This window comes from Aegilops tauschii, chromosome 4 (genome assembly GCF_002575655.3).
Source record: "Aegilops tauschii subsp. strangulata cultivar AL8/78 chromosome 4, Aet v6.0, whole genome shotgun sequence".
Taxonomy (NCBI): domain Eukaryota; kingdom Viridiplantae; phylum Streptophyta; class Magnoliopsida; order Poales; family Poaceae; genus Aegilops; species Aegilops tauschii.
The window spans coordinates 501,128,499-501,145,577 of NC_053038.3; the positions used below are offsets into that span (position 1 = coordinate 501,128,499).

The window sequence follows — 17,079 nt, forward strand, 5'->3', positions numbered from 1 at the left end:
GCTTGAGGCCATAGAGGGCCTTATTTAGTCTCAAGACTTTGTCAGGATGCTTAGGATCTTCAAAACCTGGGGGTTGAGCAACATATACTTCTTCCTCAAGCTTACCATTGAGGAATGCACTTTTCACATCCATTTGATTTAAAGTGATATCATGATGGTTAGCATAAGCAAGTAATATGCGAATAGCTTCAAGTCTAGCAACAGGTGCAAAAGTTTCATCGAAATCAATTCCTTCAACCTGTGTGTAGCCTTGAGCTACTAACCGTGCCTTATTCCTCACCACAAGGCCATTTTCATCTTGCTTGTTGCGGTAGATCCACTTTGTGCCAATGATATTGTGTTTGCGAGGATCTGGACGATTGACCAGTTCCCAAACGTTGTTGAGCTCGAACTGATGTAATTCTCCTTGCATGGCCTGAATCCACTCAGGCTCCAGAAATGCTTCATCTACCTTAGTGGGCTCTGTGATAGAGACAAAAGCATAGTGCCCACAAAAGTTAGATAAATGTGAAGCTTTTGAGCGTGTGAGAGGACCTGGTGCTTCAATGTCATCGATGATCTTCTCAACTTGCACTTCTTTTGCAACGCGAGGATGAGTAGGTTGTCATCGAGGAATTTGATCAGCATTTTCTTCAGCACCATTTTCTTCAGCAATTTCTTCAGGTGCATTAGGTCAACGTTCTTCACGTTCTGGAATGAATTCTTCAGCAGATTCTTCAGTCGGAATGACATCCTCAGTAGCCTTGAACTTGATAGTTTCCTCAGGTGCTGGTTCATCTATCACAGAGGGTAGGTGCTCTCTTTGCGAGCCATTAGTTTCATCGAACCGCACATCTACAGTTTCAACAACCTTGTGAAGAATGGTGTTGAAGACTCTGTAGGTGTGCGAGTCCTTTCCGTAACCAAGCATAAAACCTTCATGTGCTTTCGGTGCAAATTTATCATTGTGATGAGGATCTCTAATCCAACATTTAGCACCGAAGACTTTGAAATAACTCACATTGGGTTTCTTGTCAGTGAGGAGTTCATAGGCAGTCTTCTTGAAGAATTTGTGAAGATATACCCTGTTGATGATGTGGCACGCAGTATAAATTGCCTCAATCCAGAAGTGACGAGGCGTATTGTACTCATCAAGCATAGTGCGAGCCATCTCAACAAGAGTTCTGTTCTTGCGCTCCACGACGACATTCTGCTGAGGAGTATAAGGAGCAGATAACTCATGAGTAATACCAAGTTCATCAAGATAGTCATCAAGACCAGAATTCTTGAACTCAGTTCCATTGTCACTTCTGATGTGCTTGATCTTCACACCAAAGTTGGTTGAAGCCCTCGAGGAAAATCGTTTGAAGACTTCCTGCACTTCATGTTTGTAAGTAACAATGTGTACCCATGTGTAACGAGACTAATCATCAACAATAACAAGCCCATAGAGAGATGCGTCATTTGTGACAGCTGAGTAATGGTTAGGACCAAAGAGGTCCATGTGAAGCAATTCGAATGGTCGAGTAGTGGTCATGATAGTCTTCGTTGGATGCTTAGCCTTGGTCATCTTTCCAGCTTCACAAGCTCCACACAAGTGATCCTTGAGGAATTTGACATTCTCAATGCCAATGACATGCTTCTTCTTTGCAAGAGTGTGCAAATTCCTCATGCCTGCATGACCAAGTCATCGATGCCATAGCCAACCTTCTGAAGCTTTTGCGAGTAGGCACACGGCCGGTTGCGGTCCTGTAGAGAAATCAACAATATACAAGTCTACTCTCCTAAAGCCTTCGAAGACTTTGGAATTGTCAGCTTCCATAACCACAACACAACGATACTTGCCAAAGACAACTACCATATCAAGATCACAAAGCATTGAGACAGACATGAGGTTGTATCCTAAGGACTCGACAAGCATGACTTTGTCCATGTGTCGATCCTTTGTGATTGCAACCTTACCTAGACCCAATACCTGACTTTTGCCTTTGTCAGCGAAGATGATATGCTTTAGATGCGATGGTGATAAGGGAGCATCAATCAATAGATTCTTGTCACCAGTCATGTGATTTGTACATCCACTATCGAGGACCCACTCAGTGGCTTTGGGTTGATCATCCTGCAGATGAATTAGTGCAGCTTACGAACTTCATATACTTCATCAGTGAAGAATATGACATCACAATTCATCAGACCAATTTCATCAAGCAATGTAACAGTTAAAAATAGTATGAGGACGTGAGAAATGAAATTTCATTTCTTCATGATTAGCCTGCATCCTTTCAGGCACTCTTCAGGTCTCCAGCAAATTCTTTAGACGTTTGAGCACGTCTGGAGACCTGACCCTGCAGAAGATATTAGTTCTTTTTCTTCACCACCCACATCCGAAGGGGTGGCAAAGAGTTCATCACTCTGCGAGCTCCATACGAAAAAGGTGGCATAGAAGCCAATCCATTTCGTTTCACATAAGAGAAGTTAGGGTAAGCATATGAATAAGTAGAGAAATTCTTCGAGGACTTATGAACATAATGATTAGAAGAATAATGCTCATATTCATAGCCCTTGGCTCTTCCCTGCGAAACAGAGTTGTTAGCACGATGATGTTCATATGAGGACTTTGATCCTCTTGAGGAATTTGATCCATGTAAGGAATTTGGTCCGTATGAGGACTTGGATCCATATGAAGAATTTGATCTGGGGTTCCTATTCTTCACAGGTGGTGTCATGAGGACATTCACTTGAAGACTTTCAAGGCACCTTTTGGGGACCCAGATTTTCTTCATAGGGGAACCGTTCATGCAGTCAGTGCCAACATATCTAGCAAATGTTTCACCATTCTGATTTTTAAACAGTTTGTAGTTGGAGTCAAATGACTCATCAGAGGAATGAGAAGATTCACATGTAAAGTCAGATAAATTAGATGGATCAACTGGAGGTCCCTTTGCAGCAACCCATGAGGTTTTGGGATACTGCTCAGGCTTACAATATGTACTATCAGCATTGAGTTTCCTCTCAAAGGCAATACCCTCTTTCCTAGGGTTCCTGTGGAGGATTTGCTTTTTAAGCACATCACAAAGAGTCTGATGCCCTTTGAGGCTTTTGTACATGCCTGTCATGTACAATTCCTTCAGCCCTGCATCGTTAGTGATACTAGCAATGTCCTCAGATGAGGAATTAGTGATAGCAGAGACAGTTGAAGAATTTGTAGCATTAGAAGCATTTGAACATTCAGGTGAAGAATTAGCAAATTCACGTTCAATGCATTTCAAACATGGAGGAACAAATTCTTCCTGAGCAGCGCTGATTTGTTGAGCAAGTAATGAATCACGCTCCTTCTGAAGATCTTCATAACTCACTCTTAGCTTCTCAAGATCTTGCTTTCTTTGAAGAAATTCATAAGAAAGCTTCTCATGATCAGACAAGAGAGTGTTATGTGACCTTGAAGGGTGTCATACTTAGTATGAAGTCTCTGAAGACTTTCAGTCAAGGTTTTAGTGCGATCCATTTCTTCACCCAACATATCATCACTTTTGTCTAGCATGTTTTGAACCTTTTCAAGGGCCCTTTGTTGTTTCACAGCAATCTTAGCAAGTTTAGAATAGCTGGGCTTAAGGTTTTCATCAGATTCATTTTCACTTGATTCAGATGAGGAATATTTGAGTACCTTGGCACCCTTTGCCATGAAGCAGTAGGTGGGAGCGTAGTCATCATTGCCTTCATCAGCCTTGTTGGTGAGGTCATTTTCTTCAATGTTGAAGATAGACTTGCTGACAAATGCAGTAGCGAGGGCTAGGCTCGCCACACCGGATTCGGAATCCTCAGATGCCTCCTCTTCCTCATTTTCTTCAGATTCAGCCTCAGAGTCCATTTCCTTGCCAATGAATGCCCGAGCCTTCTTGGAGCTGCTCTTCTTGTGAGATGAAGACTTTGAGGATTTTGATGATGAAGATTTTGAGGATTTCTTCTTTTTCTTTGCATCATCAGAACTGTAATCCTTGTATTTCTTCTTCTTTGATTCCTTTTCCCACTAAGGACAATCTTGAATGTAGTGTCCTGGTTTCTTGCATTTGTGACAAAGCCTCTTCTTGTAGTCACTGGATGAGGAATCATTACTCCTTGAGGGTCTTCCAAAGCGACCACGTCTTGAGAACTTCTGGAATTTCTTCACTAGCAGTGCTAGATCATGGCTCAGTTCTTCAGGATCACCAAGGCTGCTGTCAGAGTCTTCATCTTCAGACTCAGAAACTGCCTTGGCCTTCAGTGCACGTGATCTGCCATAGCTCGAACCATAGAGATCTCTCTTTTCAGCAAGCTGGAATTCATGAGTATTTAGCCTCTCGAGGATATCAGCGGGATCAAGTGACTTGTAATCAGCACGTTCTTGTATCATCAAAGCTAGAGTATCAAATGAGGAATCAAGCGATCTCAATAATTTCTTCACCACCTCATGGTCGGTGATGTCAGTGGCACCAAGTGCTTGAAGCTCATTTGAGATGTCAGTGAGGCGATCGAAGGTTTGTTGAACATTTTCATTGTTGAGTCTTTTGAAGCGGTTGAAAAGATTGCGAAGAACATCAACTCGAGAGTCACGCTGAGTTGAGACTCCTTCATTCACTTTGGACAGCCTATCCCAGATAAGCTTAGCAGTTTCCAAAGCACTCACTCTTCCATACTGTCCTTTGCTCAGATGGCCACATATGATATTCTTCGCTTGAGAATCGAGTTGCTTGAGTCTCTTCACATCGGCAGCGTTCAGTGAGGGTGAGACAGAGGGAACACCATTTTCCACAACATACCAGAGATCGTTATCAATTGCCTCAAGATGCATTCGCATCTTATTCTTCCAGTAGGGGTAGTCCGTCCCATCGAAGGTAGGACACCCAGCAGAGACCTTGATCATACCTGCGGTCGACATAACTAAAACTCCAAGCGGTTAAACCAAAATCACACAGAACAAGGGAGTACCTTGCTCTGATACCAATTGAAAGTGCGTTATATCGACTAGAGGGGGGTGAATAGGCGATTTTTATGAATTCTTCACTGAGGAATTTGTGGGTGAGGAAATTCCTTAGCGAAGACCTACTTGCAGCGGAATAAGTACTCAAAAGTATGCATAGCAGAACACAAGCATAGTCATCATGATGAAATGAAGACAAGCACAGAGTACAGAAAGCGTAAACACAGGATAACACGGGATGAAGACAAACAGACTGAAGAAATTGAACTGAGGAAATTGAGAAAGTCTTCAGTCAAAGTCTTCAAACACAGATATGAACAAGCATACAACACAGTAATGAAGAAATGAAAGAGTTGAGGAAATAGAACCAGTTAGCTTGGTGAAGACAATGATTTGGTAGACCAGTTCCAACTGCTGTCTCAGTTGTACGTCTGGTTGGAGCGGCTAGGTATTTAAACCTGAGGACACACAATCCCGGACATACAGTCCTCACCGTATTCTCCTTGAACTAAGGTCACACAGACCTCGTCCAATCACTCGTGGTAAGTCTTCAGGTGACTTCCAAACCTTCACAAACTCGGTCACTCGGCAATCCACAATTTCCTCTTGGATGCTCTAGACCTTGACGCCTAACCGTCTGGAAGAAGCACAGTCTTCAAAGGTAACAAGCGTCAGATCCACGCAGGATCAATCTCTTCAGTGATGCTCAATCACTTGGGGTTTGTAGGTGTTTGGGTTTGGGTTTTCCTCACTTGATGATTTTCGCTCAAAGTCCTCGGAGGATGGGATGCTCTCAAATGACAAGTTTCAGTTTCTCTCGGAGCAGCCAACCATCTAGTGGTTGTAGGGGGCGGCTATTTATAGCCTAGGGAGCAGCCCGACATGATAAGACATAAATGCCCTTCAATGATATGACCGTTAGGTGGATAAGATATTTTGGGACAGCTGGCGCATAGCACAGCAACGGTCGTAAATTTGAGGCTCAGATTCCTCGGGGCTATCATGTTCCTCACTGTGTAGGCAATCCGCACTGGCGAATTCCTAACTCCTCAGTCAGAACAAATTCCTCAGAGACCAGAAGAACTTCGTCTCTGTCACTGAAGAATATGACTGAACTGTATGAGATTTCCAATGGCTTCACTCGAAGGGATTGGTAGGTGTAGGATTTTGAGTTGAGCATCACATGGAAATTTTTCCTTAGTATTTCCTCGACCCCCTTTAACAGTACGGTGTTTCCTATGACTCAAGAAAGAGAAAATGAAACTACGAAAACAAAAGTCTTCACGCTTCATGTTCCTCAAATGAATACCAAGTCTTCAAGGTCACACCAATTTCTTCACTTTAAAAGTCTTCAGAAAGTCTTCAGAAATACCAAAGTCTTCAGTCGAAGAACTTCATTTTTAGGGGTCGACTTTCTTTGTAAATATCAAAGTCCTCATAGACTTATAGACCTGTGTATACTCATAAACACATTAGTCCCTTAACCTATAAGTCTTCAATACACCAAAATCACTAAGGGGCACTAGATGCACTTACAAATGGCTTTGAAGGCTCAATTCAACTTGGGCAGAGAATGCTACGACGCGATGATGACAGTATTCGGACGATTTCTACCCAAAGACCATGTGCTACCTCCAAACCTGTACCAGTCAGACAAAATCCTCCGTGCTCTTAAGATGCCCTATGAGAAGATACATGCCTGTGAGAAAGGATGTGTCTTATTTAGGCTTCAGTATGAGGAATTGAACTATTGTCCCATTTGCAATTGGTCTAGGTATGTTGTGGTAGACAACGGTATGGGTGAGAAGACGCAGACCAAAATACCCGTTAATGTTCTTCGGTATATGCCAATCGTACCAAGACTTCAACGTCTTTTCATGGTCGAAGAGACGGCCAGACAGATGACATGACACAAACTGGGCAAAAGAACCGAACTAGATGCAGATGGGAATGTGATGATGGTGCACACATCGGATGGTGAAGCGTGGAAGCGCTTCGATGCATTACATAAGGAAAAAATGGCAGATCCAAGGCATCCTCGAGTCGCCGTCAGCACAGATGGGTTCAGTGTGTTTGGTCAGATGGCAGCCCCATACAGCTGTTGGCCCGTGTTTGTCATTCCACTCAATCTCCCCCCCCCCCCCGGGGGGGGGGGGGCAGATTATGTAACGAAAGAATATTTTCCTGACGTTGATAATTCCAGGGCCCAACTATCCGGGGAAGAATATGAATGTGTACATGCAGCCGCTTAAGGACGAATTGCAAGAAGCTTGGGATAATGGGTTCAATACATACGACACCTTTAGCAAACAGAACTTCATAATGCGTGCCTGGTACATGTACTCGACGCATGACTTGCCGGCGTATGCGCTATTCATTGGCTAGTGTGTGCATGGAAGGTTCCCGTGCCCCACATGCAAGGGAGCTCTTGAGTTTCGTTGGCTGACGGCAGGGCGCAAGTATAGTTGCTTCGACTTGCATAGACCGTTTCTACATCCTGGCCATAAGTTGAGGAAAGACAAGAAGAACTTCATCAAAGGTAGAGTTGTCAAACACTCTGCACCACCTGCGTTGACAGGCCAACAGACCCTAGATCAGTGAAACGCTCTCGAGCCAGATCCAGAGCGTCCAGGGTATTTCAAGGGGTATAATAAGGAACACGCCTAGACTCACAAGACATGCTTCTGGGATCTGCCTTACTTCAAAGACCTCCTTTGCCCACACAACGTCGACGTGATGCACACTGAAAAGAATATCGCCGAAGCCATTTTTTGGTACATTGTTCGGCATAGAGGGGAAATCAAAGGATAATACTAAGGCTAGAGTCGATCAAGAGGAGCTATGTGATAGACCGTTACAAAACATGAAAGAACCAAAAGGAAAGGGGATCAACTGGACGAAGCGAAAGGCATGGTTCAATCTTGGAAGGCCAGCTATGAAGGAAATTATTTTGTGGGTGAAAATGCAGTTGATGGTCCCTGATGGGTATGCAGCAAATCTAAAGAGGGGAGCGAGTCTTCAAAAATTGAAAATATTTGGTCTAAAAAGTCATGATTGGCACATATGGATTGAGCGGATAATGCCGGTGATGTTGCATGGCTTCATCCCTGAGGAGGAATGGCTAGTACTGGCAGAGCTGAGCTATTTCTTCCATGTTCTTTGTGCGAAAGAACTATCACCTGGCCTCCTAGAAGAAATGAAACAGTTGGCGCCGGAGTTGATCAGCAAGTTAGAGAAGATCTTTCCGCCAAGCTTCTTTAATCCAATGCAACACTTGATTTTGCATCTCCCGACCGAGGCACGATTGGGGGGGGGGCGTGCAAAATCGTTGGTTCTACTCAACTGAGAGGATGCAGAAGAAGCTTCGAGCAAAATGTAAAAATAAACGTAGAATAGAAGCATCGATGGCGGAGGCATTCATCACTGAGGAGGCGGCAAACTTCGTGACAACACACTACAAAGCCAAAAATCATCATTTCTATAATCCGAAGCCTCGGTACAATTCTGACGAACCTCAAAAGGGTCAATCCAACCTTAGCCTATTCAAACGGAATCTCGCACCAGCCAGTGGTTGGAAACCAATAAGGTTGGATGTTGAAGAATGGCGGACCATTTCGTTGTATCTCTTCAACAACCTAACAGAAGTGCAGCCGTACATCGAGTAAGATCTCGGTACATTGTTTCACAACTTCTAATTCCTTTGAACTTCTCTTATTCCTGGATATTTGATGCAGTCGATATGTCGCCATATTCTCATATGGAGCGGTGATCCAAAAGGATTCCGTCGAAGAGCATGAGCTTCTGGCAAAACAAGGAGACGGATATCCCGGTTTCATCTCTTGGTTCAAAAAACGGTAATTTCCATTAGACCCTTTCTTTTCTTTGGCTAATTTGCGACTAATGCAACAATCCTTTCGTATTAAACTTGTAGGCTAATTCAGAGATTATGGATGCCGAATTGAGACAAGTAGCTAATGGTTTTGACTATAAGGTCCGTTCATTTGACAAATACGACATCAACAGGTATCGCTTTCGTACCTATGGCAAAGAGCTATCTATGGCCGACCGAAAGTCTACAAATTGTTGTGTCTCTGCTATCGGCGAAGGAGGTATCGAGTATTATGGAAGAGTTGAAGCAATTTATGAACTTGAATTCTATGGTGAAAACCCACCAAACGTCGTAGTCTTCAGATGTTATTGGTTCCAGCCGAGGGAGACTAGAAGGACTCATGAACATATAGGGCTATTCGAAATCAAACAAAGCACCCATTTGGATGTTCCCGATGTCTATATTACGGCTCAATAGGCAACCCAAGTTTTCTATCTACCGTGGGCCTGTCAAAGTTATCCAAATCTCAATGGTTGGGACGTCGTTTATGAAGTGCCGCAACGTGTTAGACCACCTCTCCCCAATGAAAAGGTTTATGAACCTCACATTAACGAGGACACATATGACAAAGGAGAATTCTTCCAAGAAACACATCTTTCCAAAAAACGTTTCAGGAACCGTTCTACTCCACCCCAGAACATTGAAGTAGACAACGATAGTGAATCCGACTTCACCCCTGAGCCGGAACAAGAAGAGCCGGAAGAAGAAGAAGTTACTGCTGCAGATGACCTGTCAATGCTTGAACGATTACGTAAAGGTGGCCTTCCACATGATGATGCATTTATTAATGATGATGATGAGCACGTCATTACCGATAGTGATGATGATGATGCTTTTATTAATGATGATGACGAGCACGTCATTACCGATAATGATTATTAGGTATTCAATTTTTTATGTTGTACTTGATTTATATAGTTATTTGTATGATTGTATGATTTATATAGTTGGTATTTATAATTTTCTTACTTTGTATGATTGTTTCTTATACATAGTGCCATGGTCTTGATTTCCATCCCGGTCGGCCCTCGCCCGCTTTATGATTCGGATGTGGTAAATTCTCTTTCATAACTATTTGTTGCATTTCGCATTTATGCAAATTATGGCCATCAAGTTGACATAGAGATATTTTAATCTAGGAGGTATGTGAACCAGAATTTGAAACGGACCCTCTTGTCGAGAAGTTAAATTTAGTTGAAAAAGAAAATGTGTATTTGAAAGAAAAAATTAAAAGAATTGAAGAAGAGAAGATGATATTGGAGTTGTATGTTGCCGATGCCATCGATGATCACAAGATGAAGATGAATGCAATGCGCTTGAAGATGGATGCAATGCGCCTGAAGCTTAAGAAGATTAGAAAATATGCCATTGATAATGAGGCTTGGTATCATTATGCCGTTGGATCAATTGCTACCTTAGTTGTGATCTTCATCACACTTGTTGTGATGAGGGTAAGTTTTCTCTAGTGTTTTGCTTTACAAATGGATACTTAGCTTATTTTCCTCCTAAATGGCATAATTACCTAAGTTAGATAAAAAATAAGCTATACTTAGCTTATTCAGTTCATTTATGACGTACTTAGCATACTTAGGTAAAAATGGCATGATAATCTTTGTTAGCTCCAAAATGGTATAGACTTAGCTTATTTGCCTCGAAAATGACATAATAACCTTACTAAGCTCCAAAATGACCTATTTACCTACCTTAGCTCTAAAATGACCTACACTTAGCATTTTTACCTAGCTTAGCAATAAAATGACATTTTTACCTACCTTAGTTAGAAGAAGAAGAAGATAAAGAAGAGGAGAGGAGAAAAAGAAAGAGAAGAAAAAAACCTTCTTCTTCTTCTTCTAACTACTCTTATTCTTCTTCTAACTAGTCTTCTTCTTCTAACTTTCATCTTTCTAATTTGCAGATTTGCTTTACATGAGGAAGCTTGGATTCATGGAGTGTACTATTCTGATTATGTTCAATATGTATGCATGGATATGTTGTTGGAAACTAGTTTCTGGTTATGCATGTATATATGGATATGTTGGACTTTGTTGAACTATGTTGGATTTGATGAAATATGATGTTGGATATATATGTTGTTGGATTTGATGAAATATGATGTTGGACTTGCTGTTATATGTTGTTGGATATGTTCCATATGTATGCATGTATATCTCTGTTTGAAACCCTGTCAAATTAAATGGATTAAAATAAAATCAGGGGATATGTAGCCTCTTTGTCGTCCGCTAGCGGATGGCAAAGAGGACACGTGGCAGTCACCTGTGCAAACTAGGAACACTGGCTGCCTATTTGGTCATTTTGCCTTCAGCTGGCAGACGGCAAAGTGACCAGCTATGCCGTCAGCCAGTGGACGGCAAAGATACATACCTCTTTGCCGTCTGCCGGCGGAGGGCATAGCTGCACACGTGGCAGCGTCCCAGTTCTGCCTACCTGAGCTCTTTGCCGTCCGTTGGCGGACGGCAAAGAGCGCCGTTAAACCCCTAACGGCTCTCACGCCACCGCACTGCCGTCCGTAGTCTTTGCCGTCTGCTGGCCTCGGATGGCGGACGGCGTAATCTTTTGCCGTCCATTTCTGGGAAGCGGACGGCAAAGAAGGCCTTTGCTGGCATGCGTTCATCCGGACGGTTTGCCGTCCGCTAGCGGACGGCAAAGAGTTTTGCCGTCCGTGAACCAAGCCTTTGCCGTCCGCCATGGCGGACGGCAAAGAAGCTGATTAAAGTAGTGATAAGGTCTCCCTTTATGGTACTCTAACATCTCTTGTAAACTCTGCTGGAAAGCCATCCATTCCTGGTGCCCTATTATTTTTCATTTGTGCTATCGCCTCAAACACCTCTTTCTCTGTGAAGGGCGCGGACAAAATCTCATTCTCGTGAGTCCCAAGTTGAGGTAGATCCCCAACCACATGTTGCAACACAAAATTCTTCTCTGGTGCTCCAAAAACGTTTTTTATAGAAGTTAGAGATATACAATTTTAGGTTATCATGGCCTAATTGTACCCTCATCCTGTTCTAACTGAATAATTTTCTTCTTTCTGTGTTCTCCATTCGCAATCATATGGAAAAATTGTGTGTTATTATCACCCTCGACCACCTGCCGCAATTTAGCTTTAAGTTCCCATTTCATCTATTCTTCTCGAAGTATGTTTCGTAATTTCTCCTTGGCTTCTATCTTAGTAGTCCGACCACTCACATCTAGCAAGCTGGATTCACCTTTAGATCCAACTCATTAATAAGTTCTTCCCTCTTCCACTTTATATATGCCACTTTCAATTTTTTTTCCCAGCCACTCAAGAACTGACGCAAATGTCTAATCTTATGTTGCCATCTTTCTATGTCCGACTGGCCTCTGGTCTCCTTAACCCATTCCCGGGCTTAAAGGTCAATGAAACCCTCCCTCTCGAACCATGATAGTTTGAAAGAGAATATATTCTTGTTTTCTACATGGGTCGCATCCCCCTAAGTCAACAAGTAAATGAGTGTGAAGGCTATATTAAGGATCCTATGGGTTTCCATCCGCATGACAGGGCACAAGCAAGTGACAATAATATTATGGTGAGCTATATATCCATGGGAGAGGTGTGATGGCTGACTCAAAGGATTTGAAGCCACTCTATGATATCCTGCACCGCATCTACTGCTCCATTCTCATCCCAAGGTGGGCATCCGGGACCAGATTCATTTTCTTTTTTTGAAAAGGAGGATGTACCTCCGGCCTCTGCATCTGGGCGATGCATGCAGCCATTTTATTAATTATTCATAAAGACCTTGCAAGGTAATACATCAGTAAGCCTGAAGACACCATCTTGACAACACCTGTCGCTACTCCTATCCCCGTGATGAAGGGGTGCCGAATGTCCGAGCCTAATACCGAACAGACATCGCACCAACACCTAACATCTAATACCGGATGCCCCATCCAAGACACAATACTTGGACTGGGTTACACACCGGTCCGGCGCACTTTTAGTGGGCACCACATGTGCACACTGCAAGGTCCGTCACCTCCTTCATCCATCGATCCATCCTCAGATCAGATACTGACGCATCGACTTTGCCAGGCCTCTCTGCCATCAACACCACTGCGACGTCAGACAGTGTCGTCCTCGTCCGCAAGTCCATCGCCACCTGTCGGACGCCGAGTCTCCACTGTGCCACGCCGCCGAGATCCGCCACCGTCGCCTCCAACGAGGAAAACAACACCCACGGGCGCCGGCGCCGATGGTCGCATCCTCACCCACTTCAGCAGCGAGGCCACCATCTCCTACTCCAGTTGATTCGCCGCCGGGAAGCTACCGCGAGGCAACACCCACCTACCAGATCCCTTTGGACCGACGATGAAGACAGCCAAAGGTAGATGAGGTCACATCGCTACGTGACCGGCGCCATGGCCACACACACGTCGGCCCAGATTCATGGCTATCTTGTTGATATCATGCTTGACACTCACAAGAGGAAGGGAAAAGGTGTGCCACTTGACGTCCCACACTTTTGTGGAATGAGATGTTCTATTTGGTGATGAACATGAAATGCACCTTATATCATGGCATTTCTGAATGCAAAGTGGGTTCTGCATAGGCCCCGTGTGCCTTTGACCTCTCCTGAGAGACTTGTGGTCGATGAGGCCAAGAAGCTGGAGAAGAAGAAGAATAACTCTGAGCCCATATTACTAAGGATGAGCAGGAGGTGTTTGCTGAACCCAGTGATAGTGACTTTGAGTTGCCCCTAGGGAGGAGCCTAGCTGGGCTGCCAAACTGAAGAACGTGATCAAGAATTCTGTTTGCAAGCTAACATTCAGCAGAGGTTGTATCATTTTCTTTTGTGCAAGCTCGTTATATTGTGTTTACTCTTTAGCTTGCACTCGTGTTTTGTTGTGCTTGTCATATAGGTGCCCACCTAGTTGCATATCTAGATAACCTATTTTATTGTTGAGCCTAAAATTTGTAAAAGAAGTTAAAATCTGTTAGTCGACTAATCAACCCCCCCCCTAGTCGACAATACTGATCCTTTCATGAAGTTTGTTAGCTTTCTAGTCTCTCTCTCTCTCTCTCTCTCCTTCTCATGAACATCCTGCAAGTTATGCTAAAATCTATGTAAATTAGATTTTTATGTTTAACTCATATAGAATTTTTATTTTAGAAACATGCAAGAGCTCTTGTATACAACAGATACCAGATGAAACCAAACGTCCAGATGAGTGTACCAAATAAACAAATGGTATGTAATCATAACTAAATTGGTTATATGATTATGTTCATGGAGGATCAGTGATATTTCAGTACCATGCATATGTTAAACTTGCTATAGAATCTAACTTGCGACACATTTGCAAATGATACAATTTACACGAAGGTTGTATAAACGTGCACATCTAGTAATACACTAAAAACACTTTAAGATAGGACGCTCATAATTGACAAACGTTCACCAGGGAGGTGGCACATGCGAACGCTTTAGGTGGCATTTTTTGTTTTGACGGGGTGGCAGTCTCTTCAGAGAAGACATTTTTTGCTTAAAAACTGTCGTTGTTTGATTTCTTCACAGCTAAAACAGCTATCAAATAGTGTTCGCTTGCCACCCCTCTCCCAACGAACAATTGGGTAACATCACCTTAAGATATTAGTTGGATATTATTCTTTAGATACCTCTAGCATGATATTTTATAAAACTAAACTATACATTAACATATGGGCATACATACAAATACACATCTATGCACTATATAATTTGTGGCATTGTCACAAAAATCATTCAAATATAATTTCTGTTACATCACTTAAATTAAATTTAGCACAAACAAAGTGATCAGTGATATATGTTACAACTGATAACAAAGAACATTGGTTAACTATGTCAACTGAACTATGTGGTTAAATATACCAACTAAATAATAAACTTTGTAATGCTTAATATTGTAGTATGATAAAAAAATAAGTACAAAATTTTGGTACAAAAACTATTTATTTGACCATCAGCAACAATATTGACTGACATATGATGATCGCTACATTGTCTTCATGATTTTGAGGTTGTATTGGCTCGTTCGCTTTTACAATGAGCAAGGTTATTTTCAGATGATGTTCGAAAATGATAGGTTATACATGGACGATCCATATGTCATGTTGACCGACTTCATTGGAAAACCATGAAGTGACACTTGGGAGGCAATAGGCAATGGGTCTGGTGACCACAGAGTTGGTCGTCCTGACTTGTCGGCAAAAAGAGGGAGAGGTGTTGTACAACAGCCAAGGATGTCTCCTTCCATGGCCAGGATGCGTGATCCGCAAAAGAAAAGTGGACCTAGGGGAGGAGTAGACACTCCAAGTTGGTTCACAAATTGGCATCAAGGAGACGATAATGTAAACTGTTTTCCTGCCCCTGTTGCATTCTCATCTTGTATCAGCTTAGATAAATTTTGAGATGCTCATCAGCTTACCGTCATACTAATTTTATTGCATGAGAAGGAATGCACTCTGGTGGTGTCAGGAGCAAGAAATATGGGACTGAATGTTATTGAGCAAAAGCCATTCCTGAAGAACTCCCCCAAAGAGACTCAAGAGACCAAGTTGAGCAGCAGCATTGAGGATGCTAACACTACCAAGACCTTAAGACCCAGAAGTTTATTGGCAACGTCGAGGTTGGCAACAAAAGCAAGAAATCTAGCAGCAACATCAGGAATTGCAACAATACCAAGAGCTCTCCAAAGACAGAAACAGTACCTGCAAGTGCAAGAAGTCTAGCAACAACATCGTCAACGATGCCAGCAACACATAGAGCAGCAGCATATGGAATTGCAACAATACCAAGAACTTCAACACGAGGAGCTCCTCCAAAGACAGCAATAGTACCTACAAGAGCAAGAAGTCTAGCAACAGCATGGTCAATGATGCCAGCAACACACAGAGCAACAGCATGGTCTTGGCAAGAGATGTCCAGGAGTTGCAGGGTCCCAACTTTCTAAGCGACACAAACATCAATAGATTCTTCCGTCATTTGTCAAATTTGGTCGGAGGAGGTGCGTCAATACAGTTTGTTGATGTTGCGACTACTCAGCTTATTGCGCACTGCCCCTTCCTCTCGCATGAAAGGATTGATTTGACCTCACTTGATATTGGCCTGTTTGCGGTCAATGATAATGAGAACCACGAAGCTGTAGGCGGAACCCACTGGTCCCTACTGGTTTTTGATGGAACTCAACAACCACCCAGGTTCGTGCATCATGACAGCTCCGGTGGTAGAAACATCGAGGCAACAAACCGCCTTGCCACATCTCTTCGACGCCTATACCCTGGGATGGAAGAAGACGTTGTTCAAGCGCCGACCCCACAACAGAAGAATGGTTGGGACTACGGAGTGTATGTGATGGCGATTGCACGGGCCATCATGTGTTGGTGGTCGGAGGGTGCAATTGACAGCTGGGTGGACAGATTGTTGACGGAAGTGGACTCACAACTCAGGGAAGATCTTGTGAGGCTACTGATGGGCGAGATTGAGTTTGATGATCTTGTTTGAGTGGCTCATTTGCTGCTTTGAAATGGGTGTGTGTGATTATGTCATGTTGTTGCCACATGTACTCAGTGCTTGAGATGCCATTGCTGTATTGTTCATCTTGTTGTGACCAAGATAGTCAACTTAAGGGTTTGGCAAGACAAACAACCCCCTTTATATGCATCTTTCTTTTCTTATCTGCATCTACATTTGTTTGGAACACCTTATAATTGCCGCATTGCCATGTTCCTTGAGCTCTGAATTCAGGTAGACCTGCTTTGTTAGCCCATGAGTTGTTTAAAGTTGAGTTTTCAAATCTTGCCTTGCTTATTTGATTTGTTCCTAGTCAAAGAGGTTCTGAACAATAGAGACAGTGCTCTTTGCTACAATCTTTGCACATGATTGTGTTGGAAAATGTGAGTGCTTCTCTACACCCAGGAACTGGGCATTTCTTTTTGTTTGTTACTCTCTGGTAATTTGATGGATCGCAATCAGTATTAACATGAGACGGCTCCCAAGTGATGTTTGCCAGTAGGTGCTGAGCTGCTTGATGACTGTACCTAGTGCTTCGCAGAGGAATGGCCATGTTACTGATGCCATCCAGCTAATTTTTCACACCAATAGGTAAAGTATCAAAACTCATCGTTTTGATATGAAATGAAGTAGAATCGTTCGTATTATCTGCACCTGTGATTATCTATCAGAGAGAGCCACATCATATAGCAGAGAGAACTTTAGGTGTGTGACAGTATTTA

General features: G+C 42.9%; 1 protein-coding gene across 1 annotated transcript; it reads left to right on the plus strand.

The window, feature by feature from the left end:
- The first annotated feature begins 15,712 nt into the window (after nucleotides 1-15,712).
- Nucleotides 15,713-16,348, plus strand: LOC109754257 (NEDD8-specific protease 1-like). The gene has a single exon (XM_020313164.1). It carries the CDS (start codon nucleotides 15,713-15,715, stop codon nucleotides 16,346-16,348), a length of 636 nt encoding a protein of 211 aa, XP_020168753.1.
- The last annotated feature ends 731 nt before the right edge of the window (nucleotides 16,349-17,079 follow it).

Excerpts from the sequence above, each read along its gene's own strand:
- LOC109754257 (XM_020313164.1), top strand. The coding sequence starts at position 15,713 with ATGGTCAATGATGCCAGCAACACACAGAGCAACAGCATGGTCTTGGCA.